At 43.3% G+C, this 26,291-nt stretch overlaps 1 protein-coding gene across 1 annotated transcript in view; it reads right to left on the bottom strand.

Moving 5' to 3' along the window:
• Positions 1-10,538, bottom strand: part of AFF3 (ALF transcription elongation factor 3) — a 314,337-nt gene extending 303,799 nt beyond the window's left edge. The window contains exon 1 of the mRNA XM_066313661.1: positions 10,398-10,538. Within this exon, the coding sequence (XP_066169758.1) occupies positions 10,398-10,450 (53 nt within the window). The 5' untranslated portion in view covers positions 10,451-10,538. The remainder of the gene's footprint in view (positions 1-10,397) is intronic.
• Between the last annotated feature and the right edge of the window lie 15,753 nt (positions 10,539-26,291).

Genomic DNA, 26,291 nt, shown 5'->3' on the forward strand with positions numbered 1-26,291 from the left:
AGCCATTACATTATGAATCATGATTTTATTGTTTAGCAGTCAGCTCTTGATGTAATTCAGATAATAACGAATGGGCTAATTCCTTCCACCTTATTCAGGCAAAACTTCCATTGACTTCAAAGAGAAAGTTGTCCAAGTGAGGACTAGAGATTGCTGCATCTATCCCATTATTTGCAAATGCGTTTCTGGATATGAAGTTTTCCTTTATAATGGCCTATTGCCAATAACACTAACATTTACATAATGTAAACCTCTTGCATAAGAGTCTTTCATGTTTAAAAAGGATTTTTTATTCTTATGGCAAACTGCCACATTAAAAGTTCTTCCATTAACCCTAGCATTTATTAAAGTATAAGAACATACTGACTTTCTCAGTACACCATTTCAACTATTTTTCCTTCTGCTTAAAAATTTTTATTTCATTTTACAATGTTTTTTTCATCAGGAGAATGTGTTATTGATTATCAGCAAACTGTGACAATTTATCATTGCAAATATTTCTCTTTATCACAGAAGAGTGCCAAAAAGGGGGAAATGCACTAAGCCTTGCTAGTTGTATTTTAACAGATGCCAGGAGTATTTGAGGAAACAAATTAGTGTATAGTCATACATCACTATTCCTCTTACTCTATAGTTCTGTTTATAAGTTATTACCCTATAAAAATGTTCAAATTGGGACTTTTAAGTAATTCCTAAAGCAATGGCTCAAAACTTGAAAAATATGCTTAAGCATAATGCTTTCTGTTTAGATCAGGGAAGAACTTCAGGTTTTTTACAAAAACAGATATTTTTCTCTGATTATAAAGTAGGCACTTCCATCTGGAACTTATTGTGACATTGTGAATCTTAATGCTTCAGGAAAGCACACAGAACAATGGATGGGCACTACTTGATTATTTTAAATTGAAATTAATTAATTATGAAACAGCTGCAATCATCTAAATTACTTATTTCCCCTTTCAGTGAAAATGAATTTATAGGCATTTGAAAAGCATACAAAAATAAAGCGAGAGACAAGAAAGTCTATACGAAGGGAAAGCATGTAAAATTGTCTATGATGTGTATTTCAAAAAAGTAAATAATTATTAACTCCAAGGAAGCATATTAAGGATTGCTCATTCTATTATACAGACATACTGAGCAGCAAAATGCTTTAAATCTCAACAACAAAAGAGTACAGAACTCCATAGAATTTATGTTTCCAGGTAATAATTTTTTCAGCAGAAAACAGCGAATTTTTCACATTAGAACCAGACCGCGACTTGAAAGAAGCTTCTCAGTCATTGAATAAAGACAGATGAGCAAAGAGTGTTAGAAAAGCTACCAAGGCATCAAAAGATCTACAGTCAAGGCCATTAAAGAATAGCTAATCTGCTCTAGTTCTAATTCTTTGCTAATGGGTTTCCTTAAATGTGCTTTACATCAGCTGTAATTAGTTCAAGATACTGCTACTTATATACTTCTAAGAACAACAACAAGAAAAAGGTTGCATTTATACTACTTGCTATGTAATCACGTTCACGCAGCCATGCACCCAAGTTGGCAAGGTCTTGTGAAGTGTGAAGCCTTGAAGAGTGCCATAAAGAGATCGTTTGCTTGGATCTACAAAAGCCAGTTCAGCTCCAGCAGCAAAAGCGTTTATCTGTGCTTTCCTTTGTTGGGGTTATCTCAACACCGTTTCACCTCAGATGCTGCAGAATAATCTTACTAAATGGCCAGGGATACATTAACAGGCATACATTACCACAGCTACTGGTAATATGCTCATTTTTGCTACCAGCGCTATGGGTTTGAAAGAGATTTTCACAGCCAGTGGCAGTTACCAAAAACCACAACCAAACCAAACTAAAATCCTTGTCCCTTTCATGTCAAGAGAGCGACTGGGTTCTGAATGGGATTCACTCCTCAGAAAAAGGAAACGAGATGTCTCGGGGAAGACTTTTTAGCACCTTCCAGGACCTAAAGGGAGCTGACAGGAAAGCTGGGAAGGGCATGTAGTGATAGGGCAAGGAGGAACAGCTTCAAACCGAAAGAGGGTGGGTTTATATTAGATATTAGGAAGAAATTCTTTACTGTGAGGGTAAAGACACTGCCGAGACACTGGAACAGGTTACCCAGAGAAGATGTGGCTGCCCTGTCCTGGAAGTGTTCAAGGCCAGGTTGGATGGGGCTCTGAGCAACCTGCTCTACTGGAAAGTGTCTCTGTCCAAGGCAGGGGGGGCTGGAACTAAGTGATCTTTTAGGTGCCTCCCAACACAAGCCATTCTGTGATTCTATGATACACTTTGAAAGGCTGAGCTTCGCAAGCTGCAAACACGCTGGCGCACACAAACATGCAAGGCAATGTGGTGACACAAATTCAGATCAGTCAGGATCCTGGTGGTTTTCTTGCAGGGAGCCTTGGTAAATGGACTAGCACACAAAAACCTTTTGTATTATGAAATTCCTGACAGTCTTCAGACCTAACCACAAAGCGCATTGTGACATTAATTTACTCTTTAAACTGGTGACATTTAGTTAATTCAAGGTCATCATCCTGGAGAAAATGCTACAGTCTTCTTTGCCAAACACAAATGAAGAAATGCATGTTTAGCTTTTATTGTTACTTTGTCCTTTAAAACAGTTGATGACATGACAAGTTCCCTCCCTATGTCAGAAACAAAAAATATAAAAAAAGTGTCTTCTATTGGATGCTTATCAATGTAATTATCTTCTCCAGAGTCTCTGTCAACTCAGTCTGCTAATTTTTTCTAGGTTAAGGTACAACCACCTACTGCACTTGCTGTTATAAAGCAAAGGAGCACAAAAACATTAAAGTTACATCACTCTCTCTGAAAATTGACAGATGTGAGAGACGAACCCTTCTGGCCAATCACAAGTGGTCAATGACGGAATCAATTTTCTCTTGGTGCATCACTGGGATTTAGACACCATTTGGCATCATCAGGAAAAAAGCTAGCATCCCCCCAGAGGAGGTTTAGGACATCTGCCAACACCAGTGCATGAGAACAGAGTCCCCAAAACCTTCACAGTGACCAAAACAAAGAAGGCAAGGATAGAAACAGAGAGATGCATGGTTGGAGAGACCACTGATGGGATGGCTTTTGATTCTGAACTCTGCAAATGCATACTTCACCAAACCTTTTTCCTTCTGATCTGTCTGTCATATTTGCATTTTTCTTACCACCATAGGTCATCATAATGCCTGGCATCTAGACTGCACCATCATGGCAATGCATGAGTCAGGGAAGCCATGAGTTTCTCCCTAACAGATTTCAAAAGTGTTATGTGCAGTAAGAACCAATTGTAGCTCAAAGCAATCAAAACACACTCAGTGTAAGAAGACACCACCTTCATCCTCTATTTGTACACTCCTGCCATGTAGTCAAACCAGGCTGAGCCACAAAGGACTCTTTCTCTGGTCCAAAACATGTGCAAACAACCACACAGAAAGACTGGGTTACATTAAGAAGTTGTGCAGCTTTGTCAGATACAATCCTCTTGTTTTTAGTTTTAAGTACTTACAGTTGTGGATCATCTTTATTGAGAAACAAAACATAGCAACAAAAAGCTTCTTAGCAAAGATTTCTGGTCCCTTCTGCATAATTGTAAGTGTTTCCTGCCTGCTGAGACCACCACTGCTGCATTGGAACTAATTTATTTTTTAAGAAATACATAAAGGGTCTCTGAGGCTAAGTTTAAATTGCTTTCCTACTGTCATATTTCCCAAGATACATTTGTATCCAGGTCCTTGGTACATGCATTCAGGTTTAAATCTTCCTAAGAGGATAAAATGCAGTCCTCTTAAGTCACTAACACTACTTTTTGTTTGCTTAATGTACTAGGAAAGTTGAGCTATCAAGTTGCAAGAGAGGAACACAAGTTACGCATTTTTACCTTTGAAAAGATACAGAAAATGTTTAGCACAGAATATTAATAATTGTGATTATGTTCATTTAACTGTCACTACAGTTCATTCACTCTTTCTCTTAAGTATAAGTTTGTAGTTACCCACAAATTATTCAGGAATTAGGTATAGTATTACCTGAGTATTCAACTATAAGTATCCATTATTTGATCTCCTGGGGACTTAGGCAGAACCAGCAAATATAACCAGCATCTTAATGCTGATTTTTAAGAGACAGACTAGTAGCCCTACTGGTAATTATGCGAATCCAATGGACTTGGCCAGAGCAGGGACCAGCGGGCTCCCTGGGAGCAGTCAGCCAGCGAATCCAGCCCCCAGCAGCAGCACCAAAATGGGAATTCCCACTCCCCAGCAGGGCAGGGTTTACGAAGGGCTAGTTCTGCTTCCAAACCAAGAAAGATTAGAGCTTTCTCTTTTTTGCTTGCAGTTTTTCCCAAAGAACTTGTGGTTTCCCCTGGAATTAGCCTTACAGCTAACCAGCCATATAAAAAAAGTTTCCATGAGTCTCCTAGAAAATACCATCCTTTTGAAATCCATTTTGTGACAGGGCCACTTCACAGTTACAACCTTACCAGTCTTGTCAGATGAGACATGTCACACAGAACAACCTCCCTGATTTCTACCTGTACATGATGCCCGTTTTCATTCATTTCTACAGATTTTACTCTATTACTTCTATTGTTAAAAAAGTTATAACCAGACTGTAAGGTATCCCTCTTTTTATTCATGCTTTGTCGTTTCCTAGTCATAAATATGAAGCAAATAGATTAATTTGTTATATGAAGTTAGAACCCCCTGTAATTAAACAGTTGCCTCCTTTAATGACAGTGTCGTGGAGTTCAGTATGAAATTACTGCTAATATATGGATGACAAGATGTTCCCACAGCCAGTATTTTTTGGTATGCTGTTTTTTTAATGACCCATATTTCTCATCCACTAGTTTTAAGAAACCTGGCATTTTCCTCAAAATATTCACAAAGAATGGGAAATGCTGCATGCATTTCATGCCCTCTTCCAAACCCTTCTCCAGTAACCTAGTAAGGCTTTTGCCTCAACTTCTAACGAATATGTTCCCAGAGGAGGACAAATCTACAGGTCTGAGTGTCAGAATGAAAGCCCAAAGGGCTGCTCATCTCTTGCAGCACACAGCCAGGCATGGGTACTCAAACAGTCCTCAGGGAGACAGATGAAAGCACACCCATTGTCCTACTGCCGTACCAGAATTTTACTTATTAGACAAAAACAAATCACAAGCTTCAAAAACTAATTATTCTTTAAAAAAAAAAAAATTACTAAGTACTGTGAATTAGAGATAATAGTCCAAATTCTCATCTGATGTAAACTGGCAAAGCCTCCGGACTCAGTGGAGACTCAAATGAGGAGGATGTGGTATATTACATCCAGCAAATGAGCACTCACATGGCACAGCAGACGTGTTTTTAAAATATTATTATTCAGCTGATATTTATGAAGTATTTTGACCATGAAAAGCTTGTTCTTCTTATTATTTATAATGTTTTAGCACACACAATTTGTTCAGTGCTGTAAGAAAAAAACCCTCAAACAATAAAAGCAGCTCCTGACCCAAAGGGCTTCCAGCCTAAAAAACAGGCATCAAGAAGAGAGAACATGCTGTGAAAGCAGGAGAAGGGAACAATCTATAGTTATTACTTGTCTATTGTTTGCTCACAACTTATAATCATCACAGAAAGAGCAAATTTTTAGATGGGATCTCAATGAGGGACAGGTGGTAACTGTGTGTTGACACTGGGAGGAAGGGAGAATAGGAAACACCACACAAAGAGGAAAATAAGAGACAAAGGTGATTTCAAGCATTATTGGTTGAAAAGGGGCAAGAGCTAAAAAGAAATAAATAATGGGCAAAGTCCAAGACACAGGCTGGAGTAGAGTTGTAAAGGAGTTGTGAGATAAAAGAACACACTAACTTAACTTTTTTTTTCTTTTATGAAAGGGAGGTATTATTGCTGAGCATTTTCTGTGAAAAGGTCAAGCTGGTCCAGCCTGTTACCACATCGGGAGAGCGACCCCTCTCACCCTAAAGTAACTGCTTACTGTTTTCTGAAAATAAACATTGTGATCTTCTCCTTTGGCTGAAGAAGTATGTGTAGAATTAGCTTTCTAAAACTGTCTCCAGTAAACACCATGCAACATAAGAAAAAAATCTTGCCTTACACAAATATAAAGTGTAGAGACTTTAAAAGCCAGGCAACCTGGAATCAAGAAGTTACAAAAGGTTCATTTATAAGACTGCTGGATGTTTGACCACTTTTTGTTAATAGCAACTTCCAAACAAAACTCCCATTGACTTCAAATGGAGCAGGAACAGACCCAAAGATAGCAAATGAACTAATAATTCAGTACAAGGTCTGTAAAACACACTGGGCCATCTTATACTGTGGCATTTGATATTGATCTTAGCTTGGAAGCTATGCAGCTATACATTTTTCACAGGACTATCCAACCCCTACAAAACTGATCTTAACTCAAAATGCACAGAAGTATCAGGTAACTACCAAATAAACCAATTACATACTTGGCTTCTTTTCCCTAAATAAACACTGTTTTGTTTGTGGCTTACAAATACCTTACATTCAAAAATATTTTCTTGTTTGGTACAACAGTAAATGCTTTAATAAATCTGCTAATTGCTTTTAATGAATGGAGAATAACTCTGCCTACACGTATATGTGAGGAGAGCCTTTCGTAACTGGTCTTCACTGAGGCTATTGCTGTGCCTAAACCTAAGCATGGAGTTAAGGACCTGGCTACATTTTTATCTTGATTTATTAAATAAAGCAAATAACAAAACAAATGCCTGTAGGGCAGAACTAGTTCGGGCACTCTGATTACGTCCTTTGGTCTGTTCATATGCTGCTTTCCATCACGTATAGTATGTTTACTGATGTACAACAGGCACATAAAACACTTCCAACTGAGATTTTCCATCTCGTTTTGTCCAGTGTAAACAAATGCAAACCTGTAACGCACTGGAGAATCCATATCCTTGAGTCTGGACAAGTAAAACTACACATGTAGCACACAGATGAATTCATGGAGAAAGAAACACAGGAGACAGGGCTGTTGTTTGAAATCGTCAGTGTCCTGTGTTCAGGATGACTCTGCTGGCCAGCAGTAACACCACCTTGAGCTTAGTTGGGCTGATCACCCTAAAATGTTCTAGAAAAAGCTTACCAAATGGCCACAAGTTTTGTTTATGGCACAGATTGGTATGTTTTCTTAAAATTCCTATTTGAGTTTGTGCTCAGCTTTCAGTCTTTGAATTATAGTAGTTTTCTGGAAAGCAAAAGTGTTATTGGCAACCATACAAACTGGAAAAACTACTGCTTAGTAGCAAATACAGATATTTGCTATAAAAATATTCTACCATTAGTTACTAGCTAAATACTGTCTTACTGTCACTGCATCATATATCATTACAGCAAAACAAAAGACATAGCAGGTATTAATTGGAAAGAAAATTCATTAACAGTATAATAGCAACAATCGATGAGAATTGATTAGCATGCCCCTGTTCATTTGGAAACCCCTTTTGATTTTCCAAGAACATCTCAAATAAAAAAAAAAATCCACTTTAGAACAGCACATTAATATTTAATTACTGCACTTCTAAGCAAAATGTTCACCAAATACTTCAAAAAGTGGATTTTCAGTCATAAATTAAGTGCACAAATTGCCATTATGGCTACATTCAAAAGAATAAAGGACAACATTCATTCTTGCTGCAGAGAAAATTAAGTCTCATTAAGTGCTGCTCTTTGCCATGAAGTACTTCCTATCTCTGTGGTGTATTTTATTTCCCTTTTTGGCAACAACTGCACAACTTTGAAGGCATTCTCATAAGTCTTCATAGCTGAACATTCCCACACCAGCTTTGTCTCGGTCAGTTAGGACAGAATTCCCACCAGGTTTCTTGAGAATGTCCATAACTCGCCCCTTGGCGAGCAGGCAGGACAGCAGGAGGGCAGCATGAAACAGCCACCCTGCCTGCAAATGGGACAATGACCCAGGGCCCCAAGGCACCGCTGACCTTCACAACAGACTTTGGAAGCTTTCACTAAGCCAAAGTAAGCTTTTATTTATTACTGCTTGTACAACTTCTCAAAACCGACTATTCCGAAGTGCTTGTCAGACAGCTGCTTCATGATAAACCTTCAGCCCATGATATCATACTCCAAGCTAAAGCTGGTGGCAAAACCTAGTGCCCCAAAAGGACACAGAAACACATCATCCATCCCCTTGCTCTCCTCACTAGGCACTGCTCTGGCCATCTGTGGGGTTCAATCCCTACAAAGGGGGGAAAGTTTAGCAATGAATGCAGGCCTGCCACTATGCAACAACTTTTAGCAAGCTCTTTGGACCCCTTCTGATAAACTCACCTTTTAAACTGCAACAGCTATAGAGGAAAACAAGTAACAAGAGCTATGAAACCACAAGATCTCAAATAATGAAAATACAGATATTTTTAAGCAGGTAATTTAGCTGGTAAAGAGTTGATGTCTTTTTGGACCCATACAGGAGTCTTACGGCAACCAGAGTCCTTTGAAAGTGGCTTCACAACAGCCAAGAAGGCTGCTGAAAAGGTAATGAGAAGAAGCAATGGCCAGACACAATCTAGATCCCTAATGTGCCAGAGTTACGTTGTTTGTTTTTCACATCATTATTACCTCAAATAACCGGCTTAGAGAAAAGAGTAATGTTCACTGCCCACTTCCGCGGAAAAAGAAAATTCGCCCAAAGTTTGTCTTCATTGAAGGAGAAAGGGAAAAAACGTTCAAATGTGTAAAAGTACTATTTCTCCCACTCTTGTTTAATAGGAAAAAAACAAGTAATTTAATTGTAAAACTGTGCATATGGATTGTAAACTTAAAATCAGGCCAGAGATAAATGTTATGGTTTGGATATAAACTGAATATTGGTATTTATAATTGAAACGAGGACATAACCTTAACTTGTGTCACAGGCAGAAACACTATAATTAAAAACTTTTATGGGGTAATAACTAATTTTGCATTATACGTCCTCTTTAAAGTTCCCACAGCAGTGTAAAAGTTTTACTGGGCTCGATGTTATCAGTGTATGCATTTATAAGCACCCGCATTATGCAGCGCAAGCTGTTCTCCTCATCCTGAGGTCTTTTGTGAGCAGCGGCTCATCTAACGGGACTCGCCGGTCTTCCTTTGCTACACCTGCCACCGAGGAGATAAGCCGGCGCTGTCGAACGCGCACCCTACTGACAGAAGCCATAGATCACCTAACACGGTTTAAAACAAAATGCACACCGGTAACTGACTCCAGGCAAAAGTAACCTCAGCTCCCGCGCTCCAGAGCCGGCGGGCGGGCGCGCAGTGCCGCCGCTGCTCCGCGGAGCGCCCCCGCGCTGGAGCGCTCCCCGCCCGGGGGCAAGGCTCGGCCTGTCCGCGCCGGGGGCTGTGAGCCGGGGCTCCGCGGCCCCGCACTCGCGTCCCACCGGGGGAACCCCGGCATCGCGCCCCACCGCGGGCTCCCGTCGCGGCATCGCTCCGCGGGTCCCGGCGCGACCCGAGGACGCTTCCCGCACACCGGGGGGGGGTCTGCCGGGGAGCGGAGCGCTTCCTCCCCACCCCGCCGACCCCAGCCGGACCCGACGGGGGCCCGCCGCCCCGGGGCTGGCGGCGGGGAGCGGCGGCCGCCCGGGGGCAGCGTGACTCCCGCAGCAAACTCCGGGACTTGGCAGAGACAGCAGATCGGGGAGGGTGGTGCAGGGGGGAGGGCAGCGCTTCCCACCTCCAGCCGCTAATGACATTTCTAGAAATTGTTTCCCCTCCTCCCTGGCAGCCCCGCACCCGCCGCCGGGGCGGGCAGGGACGGGGGTGCGCAGGGGGAGGTCAAGGGCATGCAGCGGGGGGGCGCAATAAAGGCGGCCCGGGAGGGAGTTGCGGAGCGAAGGTGGGGGTGGGAGGGAGGGGGGGGAAAGGGGCGTGCGGGAAGGATGGGGGATGAGTCCAACCCGAGGTACCAGAGGTGGGTGAGCACAAGGTATTATTGGGGGGCGGGTGAGAGCTGGGGGGGGCGGAGGGACGAGTGCAGGTGACCCCTCGAGCTAAACATCACACTCACCTCCTGGATCCACCCTGGCAGTCAGGGGAGGTGGGCACCTGCCCCTCTGCCCCTGCCGAACCAGCAGCACTGGGAGAGCAAGTGGCAGAGGAGACACCTCTCTGGGCTGCACCCTCTGCTAATGCACCCGCTGCCCCAGTTACGGTACCCTCGGGCCAATGAACCCCCCTTATTGCACGCCCACTATTACTGCACCCCAGATTTACTGCACCTCTCCAGGTAAGCGCGCACCCACTCCAAATTATTGCATATCCCCAGTTATCGCAACCCCTCCAGTTACCGCACATCCCCGCAGACCCTGTGTCTGGGGGAAGCAGAGGCACCACTCACCATAGAGAGTCCAGGTCCCACTCCTGAAGGAGAGCTAAGTCGAAGCTGTCCATGGTGAGGGATGTCAGCGCCGCCGCGCTGCAACCACACGGCGTCCGGGGCGCATCGTAACTGCACCGCGGGCAGGGCGAGGGCGCGGAGCACCCCGGCGCCGCCGCCGGCCCCTCTCCGCACACGCGCGGGAGGGGACGGACCCCACGGCCACCTTCCTCCGCTTCCCCCTGGGAAAGAAGAGAGCCCCCTGCCCCCAGAAGAAAGCACACGGTGCCACCGCTCGTGTGCGAGCGGCGCGGCGCGGCTGGGCTCGGCTGGGCTCGGCTCGGCCGCCGCCGCCGCGCTCCGCTCCCGCCCCGCTCCCCCGCGCCTCCTCCCTCCCTCTCTCCCTCCCGCCCGCCGCCGGCAGCGCGGCCGAGGCGGCGCCCGCCCCGCGCACGCAGCGCCCGCGTCCGCGCAGCGCCCGCTCGGCGCGGGGGGGCGGCACGGCCCGCCGGGCGCGGGACTCGGTGGGAACTTGCACCCCGGTGGGGGGTTTGCCCCGCCGAAGTTGGGTTTGGGGTGGGTTTTCCCCGCTCTTCCTCCTCCCCTTTCCTCCTCCTCCTTCTGGTCAGGTACCCTGGGGTACCCTTACAGCACCCCGGCTCATCAGCACCTCGCGCGTGGTAAGCACCACGACGTTTGGCAGAGAAACACTGGGGAGAAATTGTGACATTTATCGTGGGACAAGGCCGGGGCCGTGGCCCTGGTTCTCTGTGCTGGAGCCAGCAGCCCAGGGCGCTCCCAGGAGCTGTCTCTGCAGTCCAGGGGTTGGGCTGGGTTAAGGCCTTTTTGCACCAATTCCTCCTTAGATCCGTAATAAACTGCACCTGTGCAAGTCGTCGTGTCCGTACAGGTCCATCTAGACCTGCACAGCCAATTAAAGCTCCCTGGATTGCACGAAGCCTTTAAAAATGAGTGATCTCTAGTTAAAAATAAAAGTACCAATCATCAGTGCTTGCCACCCAAATCGAGTGAGACGCCTTGCGCTGCCATCCAGCGTGTGCGAGGCACCGGCTGTGATATCTGGCTGGCCAGGGGAGGCAGGCGCTTCTGATTTGTAGTTGCTGAATCACATTAAGAGAGGTTAACGCACATTAAATACTTTCCAGAATACTGGGCTTTTCAGCTAAGCGGTGAGTAGCTGCCAGAGAAATGCCATGTCATCGCAGACAGGGAGAAGAAATGTGCAAAATCCGTGACGAATAGAGGGGACTATTCATGCAACAGCACCAACGCGAATATCTGCAGAGCGATCGCACACTGGGAGATCCCTGCTCTTGGAGACCGAGCCAACCCAGCTGGCAGCTGGCTAGGGCACCCTGACGTGCATGACACCCTGGCAGCCCAGAGCAGTGCTCAGGCTCAAGTATTTATGCAGGCTTCTCCTCTGGTTTGTGACTGTATGTTATTCGTTCCCGAGTTAGCTTGATTTAATTTAGGGTTGGTAACCTTGCACAGACCGCTGCGGCGCAGCTTTGGCTGCAGCGTAGGCACACTCCAAGGGAAAGGTTTGAAAACCCGTTATAGCTCGCACGCCACTTTCGGCAAGTCATCTACAAGTCCCGAGCCACTCCACAGCTGCTTCTGTTCCCTTGCACAGCCAAGGTGGTGCTGCCTCCTACTGCCAGGAGTCCCCCGACCCTCTGGATGTGGCACATCTTCAGCCTGGAGTGACACACGGGAACCGACTCCTGTAACGCCTGTCTCCTCACTTTCCCCAGGGGGATGGAGAAGGATGTGTCCCGGTTGGGAGGGCTTATGGCACCCTCTGCCTAACCAGAGCAAATGAAGATGAAAATGAAAAAAAATAAAAAAAAATCATGCCAGTTCAGATGCCAGGCGCGGTACAGTATTAATGGACACATAAATCCACCTGAAAACAGGTTTTCTGTCAGCTGGGGTAAAGTTTGCCACAACAGAAGGTTGAGCCTGGACAGCAGGTAACATTCTCAACAAGTACATTACTTATGTGTGAAAGAGTGAAGGGCAGCATATTTATGCTGACCTTTTCAATCCACAGCCAGTGCCACCTCACTCTTCTTATTTAAAGGGAGGTTGTGCAACCCCCATTGCAGCATGGCCCCAATTCTTTCCCAGAGACCCAGCTTAAGCAGTGATTTGCAGAAGTGCTCAAATCACCACTGAAATGGTACATACAGCAGGGCAGGCTTAGGCTGCCTTTATGAACTAAATCTCTGGGAGTGGGACCCCCTTTACACCAGTGCTGGAATTTACTCCAGGTCTGTTGGGAAAGATGGGACAGGAAGGGCTTATGGATATGATTGTCTGGTAAGAAATATTTGAGATATAAAATCTCAAGTGAAATAGAAATGAATGAAATATGAGTGAAATAGAAATGAAAGCCAGCTTTGAGATGTAGGCATAGCAGGCAGGAAGACGGTGATTAACTGGAGATAGGTTGAAGGACAGAAAACAAAAGGACCTAAACAAAAGGACCCAAGAATGCAGTCCATCTCCACTCTGCCAAGGCATCAAGGAAAAAGTAGATGAGTAGTCTTTAGAGTTTAGAATATAGGATGATATGGTAATTTAGTAGTTCTTATAGGTTGCATGCAAAGTTTGTAGGTTTTGTATTTTGCACCGGTTGGTCACTGTAAATTAGAATATTCAACACAAAAGAAGATATAATGTGTTGTAACAAAGTCCTCACTCTCTTCTCTTCTTGCTCTCTCTTGTCTCTTCACCCCTTCTCTTGCCCGCTCTCTCCTTCTCTCTTACCACTCTGACCCCTGCACTCTTCTTACCTCTCTTACCCCTCGCAGCTTTTTTACCTCCCTTACTTCATACTCCCTCTCTCTCTCTCTCTCTCCCCCTCCCTCTCTCTTTAAGGGCTTCATTTCAGCTGAGGCTGGTGGCTGAAAGCAGGCCCTCTTTACCCACGGCCATTGCAATAAAACCACGTGCTTCTAGAATATCACAGGTCTGCAGAGTTCCTTGTCTCTGCCATCCACAGATGCCCCTACACAGGTCATTCTGTAAAGAGCAAGGTAGACTGCAATGCTCACAAGAGGTAGCTCAAGTGTGGAAACTCGGAAGCAGAGTTCCATAGGCTAAACATTCATCATCCAAACTGAGATCAATAGAAAATGTAAACAAACAGCGTGAACAGCACTGAGTGAATTAAATTTCGAAGAGTAATACATAATGATAGGCAGTATGTTTTATGTTTTTAATATGTTTTAACACAAAAAATTAGTATTTTTCTTTTACATTTCTTGAATATGTATCATTGTCGTGGTGTTCTTTTCTTTCCCATCATGGTCGTGATTCTCCTCTCATGCAGAGCAGAGAACATCAAGACTAATTGCATTGAAATTAATGTCAATTCAAAATCACAACTGCTTTGGCTATCTGCCAGGTGCTTGATGTTTCCTCTGACCCTGGTAGCATTTTTGAAACTCCTTGTATGTGAGACCTCACCTATAGGTTAACCTTCTGCCCCTAATTGTCCTTCCTCTGTAATGTGCCTGGCTGGGCTCCTCTGCTGACTCCTCAGTGTAACACTGTGGTTTGTCCCTGTGGTTGGAGCATCCTCTGTGCTCCATGATATATTCATTCAAATCCTTCTCTCTTTCCACCCACTGAACAGTAAACTCACCTGCTGCTTTTCTTACTTAGAAGTGTCCCATCTATCTCCAGTGGGTTCCATGACTGAAACCATAACATACAGTAAATTGCCACAGACTGTTTAAGAGAACTTCAAGACAGCGACAGAAGAAAGTCCTTCCCCACTGCCTGTTGCAACCCACAGCTTTCCTGCAGCCACCAGCAGTCCCCTGTCATCCCTTGCTCTGTGACTTGTCAACATATTTTCAACTCCTGTAGGGAATGAAACCTACCTTTTTATGAAAGCATGGCATTGTATAAATAAAAATATGCCATGTGCTATCTAACCGTGCTCGTTATACATATGTTTTTGATCTATGATATAATATAGACATTACTTGCCCCTTCATTGTGCTCTTTCCTCTGTTAACGAGTCTTCATTAAGAATAAGCAAGCAACTGTGCCCAGTCAAGCAGACTTTGTAAGAAGAGCTGAAGGCCTAGGAACAATACAAATCCTTTACATAAAGATTGCATGTAACTGAAAAAAAGCTGAACATCATCTTAAAAGTTGACATTTCCCTCTTCTCAGACTCTCTGTCTTAAGCGTGGCATAGCAACTGCCTGAGGAAGAGTAAAGATAATTTTAATGTAACATAAAATAAGGGGGAGGTGAGAAATACTACATTCTTAGTCAACATCCTGTACGCAAAATACTGCCATAGTATCTCTTTGGTATGAGCTACCTTTAAAACATGTACCCAGCAAGAAATTAATTCCCAGCAAATTCATAAGACCTTAGCTGAATGCTTTTGAAGAACAGAAGAGAGGAATTCTGGAGGTGGCCGGTGTAGGAAATGCTTTAGCATTAGTATGATGTGTGTCAAGAACAAGAATTTCTACATCTTGCCTCCCTTGTGGTACACCAATGCAGAGTGGTGGGACTCAGGCAGAACCTCTTGATTGCCTGTGAATTTCAGTGGTTGCTGGGGGCAGCCTCACGGCTATGCACATGCAGCGTAGTCCAGAAATAGACAGTGCATGTCCCATCTTGTGGTTTCAGGGACAAAGTGAGGGCTGTTACACCTCACCACATCTCTTCAGTAAACCCATGCCTGCTCTTGTCCCAACAGCCTAAACCATCAGCAATTCCTTCAGAGGGCAGACGGCTACATTGCTTGACAGAGAGAGTTACCAAGCACAGTCACACGTTTCTTGGTGTGGGATGCACTTCCACCTCTCACTGCAAGGCAGTGCTCCCAGGGCAGCTCTGGTAACTGCTCTGAGCCCTTGTACAGGCTGTGACAGGACACGTGGTTCCTCAGCGAGTGTTTACATAACACCTAGACACGAATCTCTTCCATGTAATGAAAAGCCAAGAAGCATTATTTAGTCTTGTTTTAGCATCTCATCACCAAGAAGCATTATTTAGTCTTGTTTTAGCATCTCATCACCATCCTTAGTACCTGTTTCTGCTGGCCACCAGCTCCACAGGTGCAAGGGATGCTAAATTAGAGCCAGTTTTGCAGAATCAGTCCCTCAGTGCTTTAGCATGTGTTTTGTTTTTCCAGGGGTCTCTAAGTATTCTAATGAGTATACTTTATAATAGGTTTGCTATTTAAATTCAGATAAAGTGTTCCACTGCACTGTGTTCCATCTAGTCTAGCCACCTGTATATCACACCCTATCCAGTGTCACTATTCTTCCCATACTAAGTTCAGTAACTTGCAGTTTGAGCAGTTGCACAGTCCATAGTTTAGTACTCTTAACATAATAAAATGTAAATATGGAAACTATTTTTCTCTCTAAATAACTTTACTTTCTCCTTGTATCTATACGTCTTCAACCAGATAATGTTTCATTAAATCAGTGCTGAGTTCCAGCCCAATGCCTGGCATTGCTTCAGCAGAGAGAGAAATGAGCTCTGAATTGTGTTTCCCTATTTATTTAAACTTGCAATCTGCTTTGAAATTTCTTAGGGCGAAACTTGTGTTTATGCATGATCACTAACATGCACCTAACCTTAACTGACTCAGCAGGTGTAAGTGCTCCTTGATTCTATGCTGTTACACACCCCTTTATTGCATTATTGTATATTGTATTCGTTAGGTTAGGCTCTTCTCTAGTCCCTACAAAAGATGCCAAAAATATTGTGAATGATTTCTCTCCTGTAAATATCATCACAGTCTATTTATACACTGTAGCTTCTGAGATTTGATAAGACCAGAGTGTAATATGGCATGGATACAGATGCTGTCAAAGTTAAGTTAACACAACATATTTCATCACTCTCCCACTTAACATGCATGATACACAAATGGTTGCAAGCTATCACTCTTTTAAAAAAGCAAAATATATGGATTTAATTTTTAATGATTTAACTTGGTAATTAATCCAAATTATTAGTTAACAATAGCTAAACGGAGAACTATAATGGATTCTCTGGATAATGAAGATATTTATTATTTTAATAAGGTGCATGGCTGGAAGTCTAAGTCAAGTCTTACTCTACTGGCCACATATTGCTCTTGATTCACACATAATACCCCCACGAAGGTAGGTGGATGGCTGTGTCCCCAAACAAAGAAATATAAATTGCTGTTTCCAAGTATTGATGACAACATCTATCATGTCAGCTGCAGAATTGATCCATCCTAAATTATAAACCAGGGCTGATGGAATTATGCCAATTAGAGAGACACAGATTTTTTTTTCTTCTTCTTCTCTTGTTTTTCTCTTTCCTATAGTTTTTTACCCACACAAAAGGTTTGGAGACCTATTTATATTATCGAAGTCTTTTTGTCACCTGAGCCCCAAAGAAAGATTTAAAAAGAAAATGTAATTGCTGAACAGAAGTGCTGTGAGGGCTGTTTCAGGCTCAAGGGAGGGGAAGGTCAAGTTTTTAACCTGGAAACAAAGGACTGAACCCAATGCTATGAGTGGGCTTTCCCTGGGGTCCAGGTTGAACAAAGCCCTTTTGCTGGATGGTGGCTTTGTGGTGATGGGGAGGGCACGACCTGCTAGCAATGAGCACGGCAGGTACACGCCACCCTCCAAACCAGAGCCCATTGAGGGGTCTGCAGATTGGGGTCAGGCACAGGGGGCAGGGGGGCAGCAAAGAGGGTGTCCCCAGTGACAGCTCCCAATTACACATGCCAGCCAGTCACCCCCCAACAGATGTCAGGGGCCACCTCACAAAGTGGCCAAGGGATCAGCGGATGGACACTCAAGCTGGTCACCGCTGCTGGCAGCACACAATGCCCCTTGGCCCCAAAAGAAAAGGTTATTAACCTATCCCTTATCTTCCCTCCAAAGATTTCTGAATTTGTGAGCGTTGTCAGATTCTGCTAAGCGATTACTACCTATTTCCTTTTGTCTTACATTCGTGCCTTGTAAACGGCTTTAATAAATGCCATAATTACAATTCTCAGTGACTGCACCAGTATAAGGTTGCATCTTTTCAGAGTATGTCTTGGAGCAGTGGCTCCCAGAAGAAAACCTCCGTGTGACCGAGGTTGCTGCCTGGCAGCCTTCGTTGAACAGAGACAAGCTGGAGACAAAGGCAGTGGTGCACAGCACAATCCCTGCCTGCCTCCACACTGTGCCAGGGGCTGTGCTTGTTCCACTGCCTGCATCTCACAGGCAAGCCCTGAGCAGTGCCAGTACTGAGAAATCTGAGAGAGATTACAGTGACATTAAAAAAAAAATCTCTATGTGTATACATATATATTTGGGATAACTGCATTTGCAAACCAAAACAAGAGGGAGCCAGGTAATCCTCACTGAACATTCCCAGAGACTTGTGTGTTCTTTCTGGGGATCTCAGGTGTTGCTGTGAGCTGGGGTTATGTACCAACAGCTGGGACCTGCTGTGGAGCATCAGTGGAATCATGGAATTGCAGCCAACATGATATTCCTGTGCTGGCTAGCTGTGGTCCCCTGGTCATCTTCTCTGGCATGTGAAACACGCTGTCCCTTCTTGCTGTCCTAGACAGATCACCCAAACTGGGCTTGGAAGTTGCTGCTTACTCTTCTCCAAAATGAAGCAAAGGTGTTCAGCTTGAGGGGCATTGCTGCTCCTTGCCTTTCACTGCAAAGGTTTATTACAGTCAAGGAAATAATCCAGCATCATCACCCGGCAGGTGTGGATGTGGACTTCCCAGGCAAGATACTCTTAGAAAGGGACATCTAATGGTGAGGAACGAGATGACAGTGGTAATGATCTGCCTGGGTGACAAGGTGACTATTCAGAAATAGCAGACACTTAAAACCCCACAGTTTAAGGTGGGATCCTTTCATCACTGGTAACATCTCAGGAGGTGACAAAGGACATGCCATGGTTGGCAAGTGGAAATCTGTTCTTTGCCTTCCTCTAGTAGCCAGCAGGGCTGGTCAGTTCCTGTTTGGATCCAGGGTGGCCCATCCAAATCCTCCCTCATTTAATTAGATACTTGATGAACTCTGTGATCAGTAAAGCCCCAGCAAATGCCACTCACCTGAAACTCTTGTTTCTGGGCTGCCAGGAGCACCATGCAGGGGAATGTTTTGTTTCATGAGGGAAAAAGAAGACCTTTGAAAATGTAGTAAGGTGTTTAAAGCATTATTTCTGGGTGTCTTTGTGGGTTTTTAAGGTACCAAATGTTGTGTATCAAAGTTAAAGGTCATGGATCTTAGAGAAATTAAAAGGATTCTTTGAAAAGAGGTTAAATATATTTAAAATTTATGAGTGTGCATCCATGCAAATTGGAAAAGGAAATTAAACTCTATCTGCGGAAAAGGAAAAATAAATCTACTTACCTATGATGTAATTTAGAAAATCAGCTGTAGCTCTGAATGATGTCTGGACGAAGGGATAAGGTACTGCTGAAGAAGGCTTTATATTTGGTCTTAAAAAGCCACATGGGGCCACAGGGAATAAGGTTTGCAATATAAATGTATACTCATTATGAAGAGTTTCCATAGAATGAAAACTGTATCTAGCTGACTTTCAGCTAAAAGAGAAAAAAAAAAAAAAAAAAAAAGAGAGAGAGAGAGCAAGTACAGTTTTTTCAACCTCATCAGTGTTTTCTGCACCAGTAGATCTCTGCTCCACACAAGTGATTTCAAAACCTACACACTGGTATTTTTTCCTATGTCTGGTTAGTATTTGTGGATCTCTATTTCCTATGCTGCGCAAAATAAACTTCTAGTCAAAATAACTGGGCTGAGAACAAAGGAGGAAATTATGAGAGACGTAAAGCAGAAGGAAACAATTTGTGTGGGTATTTCGGGGAGACACTTACAGAAAACAACAAGAGCAATTCACAATATTTTCCTTTAAACTAAAGGCAGAAGCTGTCTGTGTTTCAAGCCTGGCATGGCACAGTGTGCTACAATCTGTCTGCCACATTAAAAGAGCCGGTGATCTCAGCTCAATTTCTCGTGAGGAGGCACTCGCCGAGCAGTGCCGAACAATTGGGTCCCTGGGTAATAATTTTATTGGCAAGGCCAAGAAGGGAACGGCCGTGGAATTAATATTGCTGCACTGTGCTGTTCCAATTCTGAGGGCGAGAGAGGACTTTGCTTTATAATGCTGACACCGCAAATCCCTTAATGAGCACTAAATTCACTTAACAAAATTCTAACCCCCTCAGATTTCCGATGTAGCTTAGCATGTCGGCTTTACCTTGGAGTCTTCCGTGTTTTGCTGGTCTATGCCATCAACCTGAGCATCCATAAAGCCTTTCATTTTCATACATTCCTTTTTTATTCACTCTACCTGTTTATTCCTTAGTATATTTACCCTTTTATTAAGAGCTTCCACTTGGTTAAGACTTGTTCAAGTATAAGCTCAACAGGAAGAATTTTCCTTTATACTGTAATAACTCTATATTGTTGCCTAGAGGGTGACAGAAAGCAACGTAAGATTCATAAAAATATAACTGTCTGAGCCAAGTAGATAGAATTATGGTAAGCATTAACCAAAGTGTATTTCTCTGTCCTATAGGGTGAAATCAGAACATCTTAATGTTTTCTTTCTTGGGTCACATAATTCTGCAAAAGTACACCAAGAGAAATGCCAGACTGCTTCTGCTTGATTGTTACATTCTGTACCAGCCTTTCAAACAGATTTGCAAATAAAATTACTTTATTTCATTATGTGTCATTTTACATTTTGCCCATGCATCACCCCACTGAGACCATTTGGTTTAAGACACTTTTTTCGTAAGCTATAGGCAATTGGAGTTTTAAACTCATTTAAACTGTATTCGGGATGCTTCTAGTATCCCCCTTTCAATTTTAACCATTAAATGAGTACAGCCTTAGAAATAGAAAAATGCATGTCTTATCTTTATTATTTTTTTTAAAATCCAAGTAATAGCAAAAATTTTCAAACCTCCAAAAGGCACAATGCTGGAGAAATTTTAACTCTATTGGTACCAGCATGATGGTTTCTGAACACAACATTTTTGGTTTGTTTTCTTTAAATTGGATGAGGGAAGGGTAGGCATGCTAACTTTCCCTTCCAAACCAAGGGGGCTGAAATAGCCCATACATCTCTCAGTCTCCTACAGTGAGGAGATGGCTGAGCCACATCTCCAGATCACCATGCTCCTTCCTCCTGAAAGAGGGGGTCAGCATTTTGGAACTGAAATCCAGTAAAGCCATATGTTCTGTGTCAGCAGCTAGACCAGCTCCATTAGCATCAGCAATAAGCTTTTCAATAATGCCTTACCGTGCTGCACAAGAGCTACCCGTGTAGAGCAGCTGTCTCCTGCAAAGAGGAAGCAAAATTATAGTAGCAGCAGGATAAACACCACAGGCAAAGTCATGAAGGTGATATTTGTTAGCAGTTGCAGGTTGAGAAAGAAACCTGGCACCTGAGTGACTGAAAGAATAAAGGATGAGATGGTCTATTATAGTATTTTCATTACTTCATTTCAATATTTAGTCAAATTATCAAGTCTTAAATGGATGGAACCAGGTAGAGTTGTGGTGAGGAGACGGGTCAGAATTGGAAAGTCCAGGTCATTTTTCACATTTCTAGGTTTGACAGTTCTGATGTTTTCCTTGTTCTCGTTGCCTGGTAATAATTTAATACTTTTATTTCTATATTTACCTTATTTCTTAAAAAGCCAAGAGGTGGAGGTATGTTGACAGACTAGAAAAGGAAGCTATTACTAATTAAAATTATTTTAAGTCTAAGATTAAAATAGTGCTCCTGCATATAAATTTGCTTCAATGAGCTGGACCCACTCTAATGTTAAAGCACTGCAGAAATTAAGAAATGTATCAAACACAGTAACTGGGGACTAGATGGTGCCACTGTTCCATGGTGCAGAGTCTGTTTTCCCTACATCCTTCCTATGTCCATATGCAGCTTAGATGCCACTAGGTAAGTGTGCATTTCTGGTATAAACTAACTTCTTTCTCTTGGAAGGGACGAGACCAAAGTCCATGGAAATCAGTGAAAAATTCTGAACTAGACTGCATACAAGTTGGACCAGGCCCAGAAAGAAACAGAGCATAGAAATCTGGGAGGCAGCAGTTATTTCTGCTTTTTGCTGGTAGAGCTGGAATGGAAATCTTGCAAAGTATCATGCAGCCTGCTCTTCATTATATCTAACTAAAATATGCATTCACTGTTAGAGAGCCTCTGAACAAACCTAGTTTCATCTGAAAAACCAAGCAAAGAGTAAAAAAGCTACAATGGGAGACACCAAGATATTAATGAACTTTTGCTAATTTATATTGTTACTCCGTAATCACAGTTAGGGGAGGCAGTGTTGTATTCCCAAATATTCCAATTAAATTGTAATACTGACCACTACCAGGCCAGCTTATGAAAGGCCATGCTCTTCCATCTGCTTGGTGACCTGGAGTAGGAAGAACCATGGCAGTCTCTGCTACAAGGAGCAGAGCCCCTTGCATGGAGTGCAACAGCCAAGGAGGGAGGTTCCTGCTGGGGTAGTGTAATATATATCCCACTGCAGCAGCAGTCCAAAACACACATTCCTGTCCAGAGCCCGAGTGGGGAGCTATGCTGGCCCATGCTGTGCTGAGACAGAGGTCAGCACAAGGACCATTATGGCTAATCCTGGAGCCAGGATCTGCTGATTTACAACAAAGTCTACCATGACTTACGTCAGCTGCTCATGATCACCCAGCTCTTTGGAGGAAACGATCTGTGACTCCTCCATCCTGTCCTCTTGCTTATAATAAAACACTGTGGCCACTGAAGTGAAGTGACTTTTCCTCTTTTCTCTGCTGTAAATGAGGAGGAGCTTCTCTGTGGGAGGGGAAATTGGGAGGTGGGAGGGAATCTGAACAGCTGGATCCTGGATCCTACTCCTGCACACCCAGCAGTTCAGATGCAGACATCTGGAGGCAATGTGCAGTCTGCCAGACTTGGTAGCATAGGGCTGCAGAGACCTGAGGCTCACAGGGCTTCTGCAGTGTCAGCTTCTCAAAGAGCAAATGGAGGAGAGAAAGCTATCCTTGCTCCTGGTGTGACATACCTCATGACTATCCTTTCCAGCAGAAGGGATCTGCATTCTCACATGATTTGCAGGGCAAGCTATAAAATAAACCAGAAAAAATCTGAACGAGATGGCAGAGTAGCAGAAAACACTGACAAATGTACCAAGCAGAGCTGTCGGCAAGAGGTTCACCTGCTGTTGCAGGACTGCCTTTTTCTCCAGTGCCACACACAGATGCCCAGGCAAGATTAAAAAAAACAGGAAAAATATTGCATCCTGGCAATGCTGATAAAATGAAGGGGTTAATATTTAGTAGCACAGGGACTGACTCTTAATTCATGTAGGAGCACGCATGAAGTAGTTCAATTAGGTTTGCACCAGAATATTCCTGTATTTCTTGTATGAACAAGAGCTGATGAAGACCTCACCGATATTCATATAGATGTTACAGATACATAGACCTAGTTTTACGTGTAACCATTATGTTGGTGTGCCAGCTAGAGAGGTAGCCTGTTCTGCCCTGGATCTTTCTGTCTCACCTACCTGTAGAGCAGACACAGCTGTCCACGATGGAGAGGTGTGAGATAGCAGAGTAATCTTTACATTTGACGCCACAAAGTTATGATGCAAGACAAGGACCAAAGACTTTGCTGCTCCCCTCCTTCCTTTCTGTGGAGGAGAGCTGGGACTAGGGACTTGATGGGATTTGTAAGAGCCTAGGGGACTGGCTATCATTTTGTAAGCAGAGAGGTGTATCCTCCAAACTGTTTATTTGTATGACTGCAGAGGAAGAAGAGGATTTGCCCCAAATGCCTTCTTATTTATGTTCTCTTCTAACTGTTTTATTATACCTAATTTGTCATCCTTAGAGGATGCCTCTTATTATGTGCAAATTCTTTTTAAATTATTATACTGACATAGAAATAATAGATGCCTGATTTACATTGTAATCTTCAGTAAGAGGGACGTTTTTATTTTGAAAGTGTTATGATTTTAGTTGCTTCTCAGTGGGGTTTTTTTGGCTCATGTTATTGTATTGCAACATGCAGAAATGAAGGGGAGTTCAGCATTCATTAGAGATACCTCACGATGAGATCCCAAAATCGTAGTCCCCAAAATCCTAGTCCCTGCCTAGGATACTGCAGTCATCAGTACAGACAGCAAACCATTAAAAAGCTCTTAAGTAAATAATGACTGCAATGATGACATAGTGGGGAAAGGAGTAAAATTTCAATTCGCTAGGGTTAATAGTGATAGGCTCTATTTTCTAAACAAAGATTACTACCCATTCTCTGGAGCACACATGCACTTAATACTCACCTGCAACATTAAAGCTGAGATAAGGAGGTAGATAATACTCACAGCAGGAAGCTCTGTACCATGCAGCATTTACAGACAAGCTCCCACCATACTGTTTAAACCCTGAGCTTTGGCACTATGGTGTTTAAGCCAAGAAAGCAAATCAGGCCATATCCACGCCTAAGTGAACCTCAGCCCACTTCGCACTGCACAGCTCTGGCTCTGGGGGAGTTCTCACCTCTCCTGGAACAAATCCAGCTAATGGCTGCTCAGAAGAGCACTTTTGTTGTTTGGGTTTGGTTTTTTTTTTTTTTTTTAAGCTCTCACAGACCTTGATGTGTAGCAGCTTTTTCCCACAGCAACATTTAAAATATGTATTTCACAGGTGAGGTTGCCTATGTGGATTTGCAAAGGAAGGTTATCAATGCCCTACCCAATTCCATGTGTTGCCAAGATCAGTATTGGAAGGGAGGACCTATATTCTTCTTTATGTCATTCTGTGTGTCCTTTTTTCACCTTGGTGAAGGAGAAATTTACTTGGGCAAATTAAGCTCATTTAGAAACACCTTCTTTGTTACCGCAGGATCTACACTTTTGCTGGCAGAAAATGCATTCTCTTCCTACAAATGAAAACAACAATACTGGAGAGAAAGGGCCAGAATTCAGCCAAAGAGTAATTGAAGATCAAATTATAGGGCAAATAGTAAAGTTTCATTAATACTCCTCCCACTAACCACTGACCTTGCTTCTGCATGAGAGAACAGTGTGGGATGGCAAGGACAGGAATCCTGTCCCTTTTTCTCCAACAGGAGATGCATTAAATTAAAAAGACAGCAGCAGTTTCATTTTCACTACAAAAAAAATCTTTTTCTCTTTCGTATAGTTACTTAATGGCCCTCCTTTATAGGCCAGCCTTCAGAATAATGGCACAAATTATTTTACTGGCTATCTGACTGCCATTCTCTTTAATACAGTCTGTGGTTTGCTAGTTGATGATAGCTTAAGCAGAATTTAATTGGTAGCATATTGTCAGTTGAATTAGAGGCCATATGATACAGATTTAAACCTTGGTAATTTTTGCATAAAGAACAATCTGTCAACAAATCACAGCAAGAAAAACAGCCATAAATCAGTTTGTCAGGTTTATTAAATGTAGAAGTTTTGTTGTCTGGTTAAACTAGAGCCTCTCTTTCCTAGCAGACAGAAAATGTTTCTCTAAATGCAGCTTACTTTGCAGGTGTGCAGATTTTATGCTTTCTGTGCACAGGGATGTACATAAACATATACAGGGGCATATGCAATTGCAGAGCACTGCAGATAATGACCTAGACAGCTCCTCCAGCCCTGTCTTCCCGAATAGATCAAACTGCAGCACCACACGTAGATGTGCTGTACAGTCACATCCACCTTTATTTAACCATATAGGCTAAGGCTACATTCAGAGGCAGATGTTGTGCTTTCTCTGTGCCTCTGTGCTTCTACTGACTGATTTTGCTTTATTATGCTTCTCCTGATAGATTCACTTTTTTTCCTCCAAAGATTTGTGATAAAACTCTGGTAGCTTGAAGCTGGGACATTGACACTGTAGCTTTTTTCTGGAATCATGCAATTCTGAAGTCATCTTTCCAAATTAGACGGTATTTGTCCCCATAGAGCATTCCCCTAGCATGGATTGTATCACAAATAATGGAGCTGGCTCCATGGCACAATGCAGTTAGCTTTATCTTGCAAGCCAGATGAAGCGCAGAGAAGGATGTATTTGTCCGTAAGGCCTTGAGGAGAGAGAGTGTCCCACCCCACCATCCTCTGGACCGTGTTTCTGGAGGTTGCAGAAACACAACAAGGGGCCAGATCTCCCAGGAGGCCCTTCTCAGGCATGTCAGAAAGGGGCCCTGCAAATTATCTGGCAGATTCCCCTTATTTTTGGGTTAATACCTCCTATCAGGTATACATGTACACCTCATCCCTCTCCCCCTGTACATCTAGTGACACCAGTCATTCTCTGACACTAACCTGCATCTGCTAAGCAGAAGCTATCCTCTACCATAAAAGTGGGGGTTCTCCCTCCTGGTTTGTGTCTAACAGGAATAATTTTTCTTAATTGTCAAGAATTTGCAAAATAAGAGAAGGCAAGGCACCAACTGAACAGATATCCAGTGGGCATCATTATGAAAAAGATGGGAATACACAAAAAAAGCGCCCCATTAATATTTTATTTAAAAGGTTGCCTTATGTATTGCGATTACCCTTGGGTGACAGAGACTGACAGAGCATGTCTATCACTCACAATAAAGATTGCAGGATGGTCTGCAGCATCCTTCATGAGCGTGATATAAGGTGCTGTAGTTGTTACAGCAGCATAATGTTCCTGTGCAGTAACAAATATACTGTGCACAGACATGCACATAATTAAAACGACGCTCGCTGGCTTGCTAGCACCGTTTGCCAAAGAATAAGTTGCATGCAAGTGGATTTGCATACAAATGAGATACTGTCAGAACAATAATGGGACTTTGATAAGACCACATACTCAT

This window comes from Sylvia atricapilla, chromosome 2 (assembly GCF_009819655.1).
Source record: "Sylvia atricapilla isolate bSylAtr1 chromosome 2, bSylAtr1.pri, whole genome shotgun sequence".
In the NCBI taxonomy this organism is placed as follows: Eukaryota; Metazoa; Chordata; class Aves; order Passeriformes; family Sylviidae; genus Sylvia; species Sylvia atricapilla.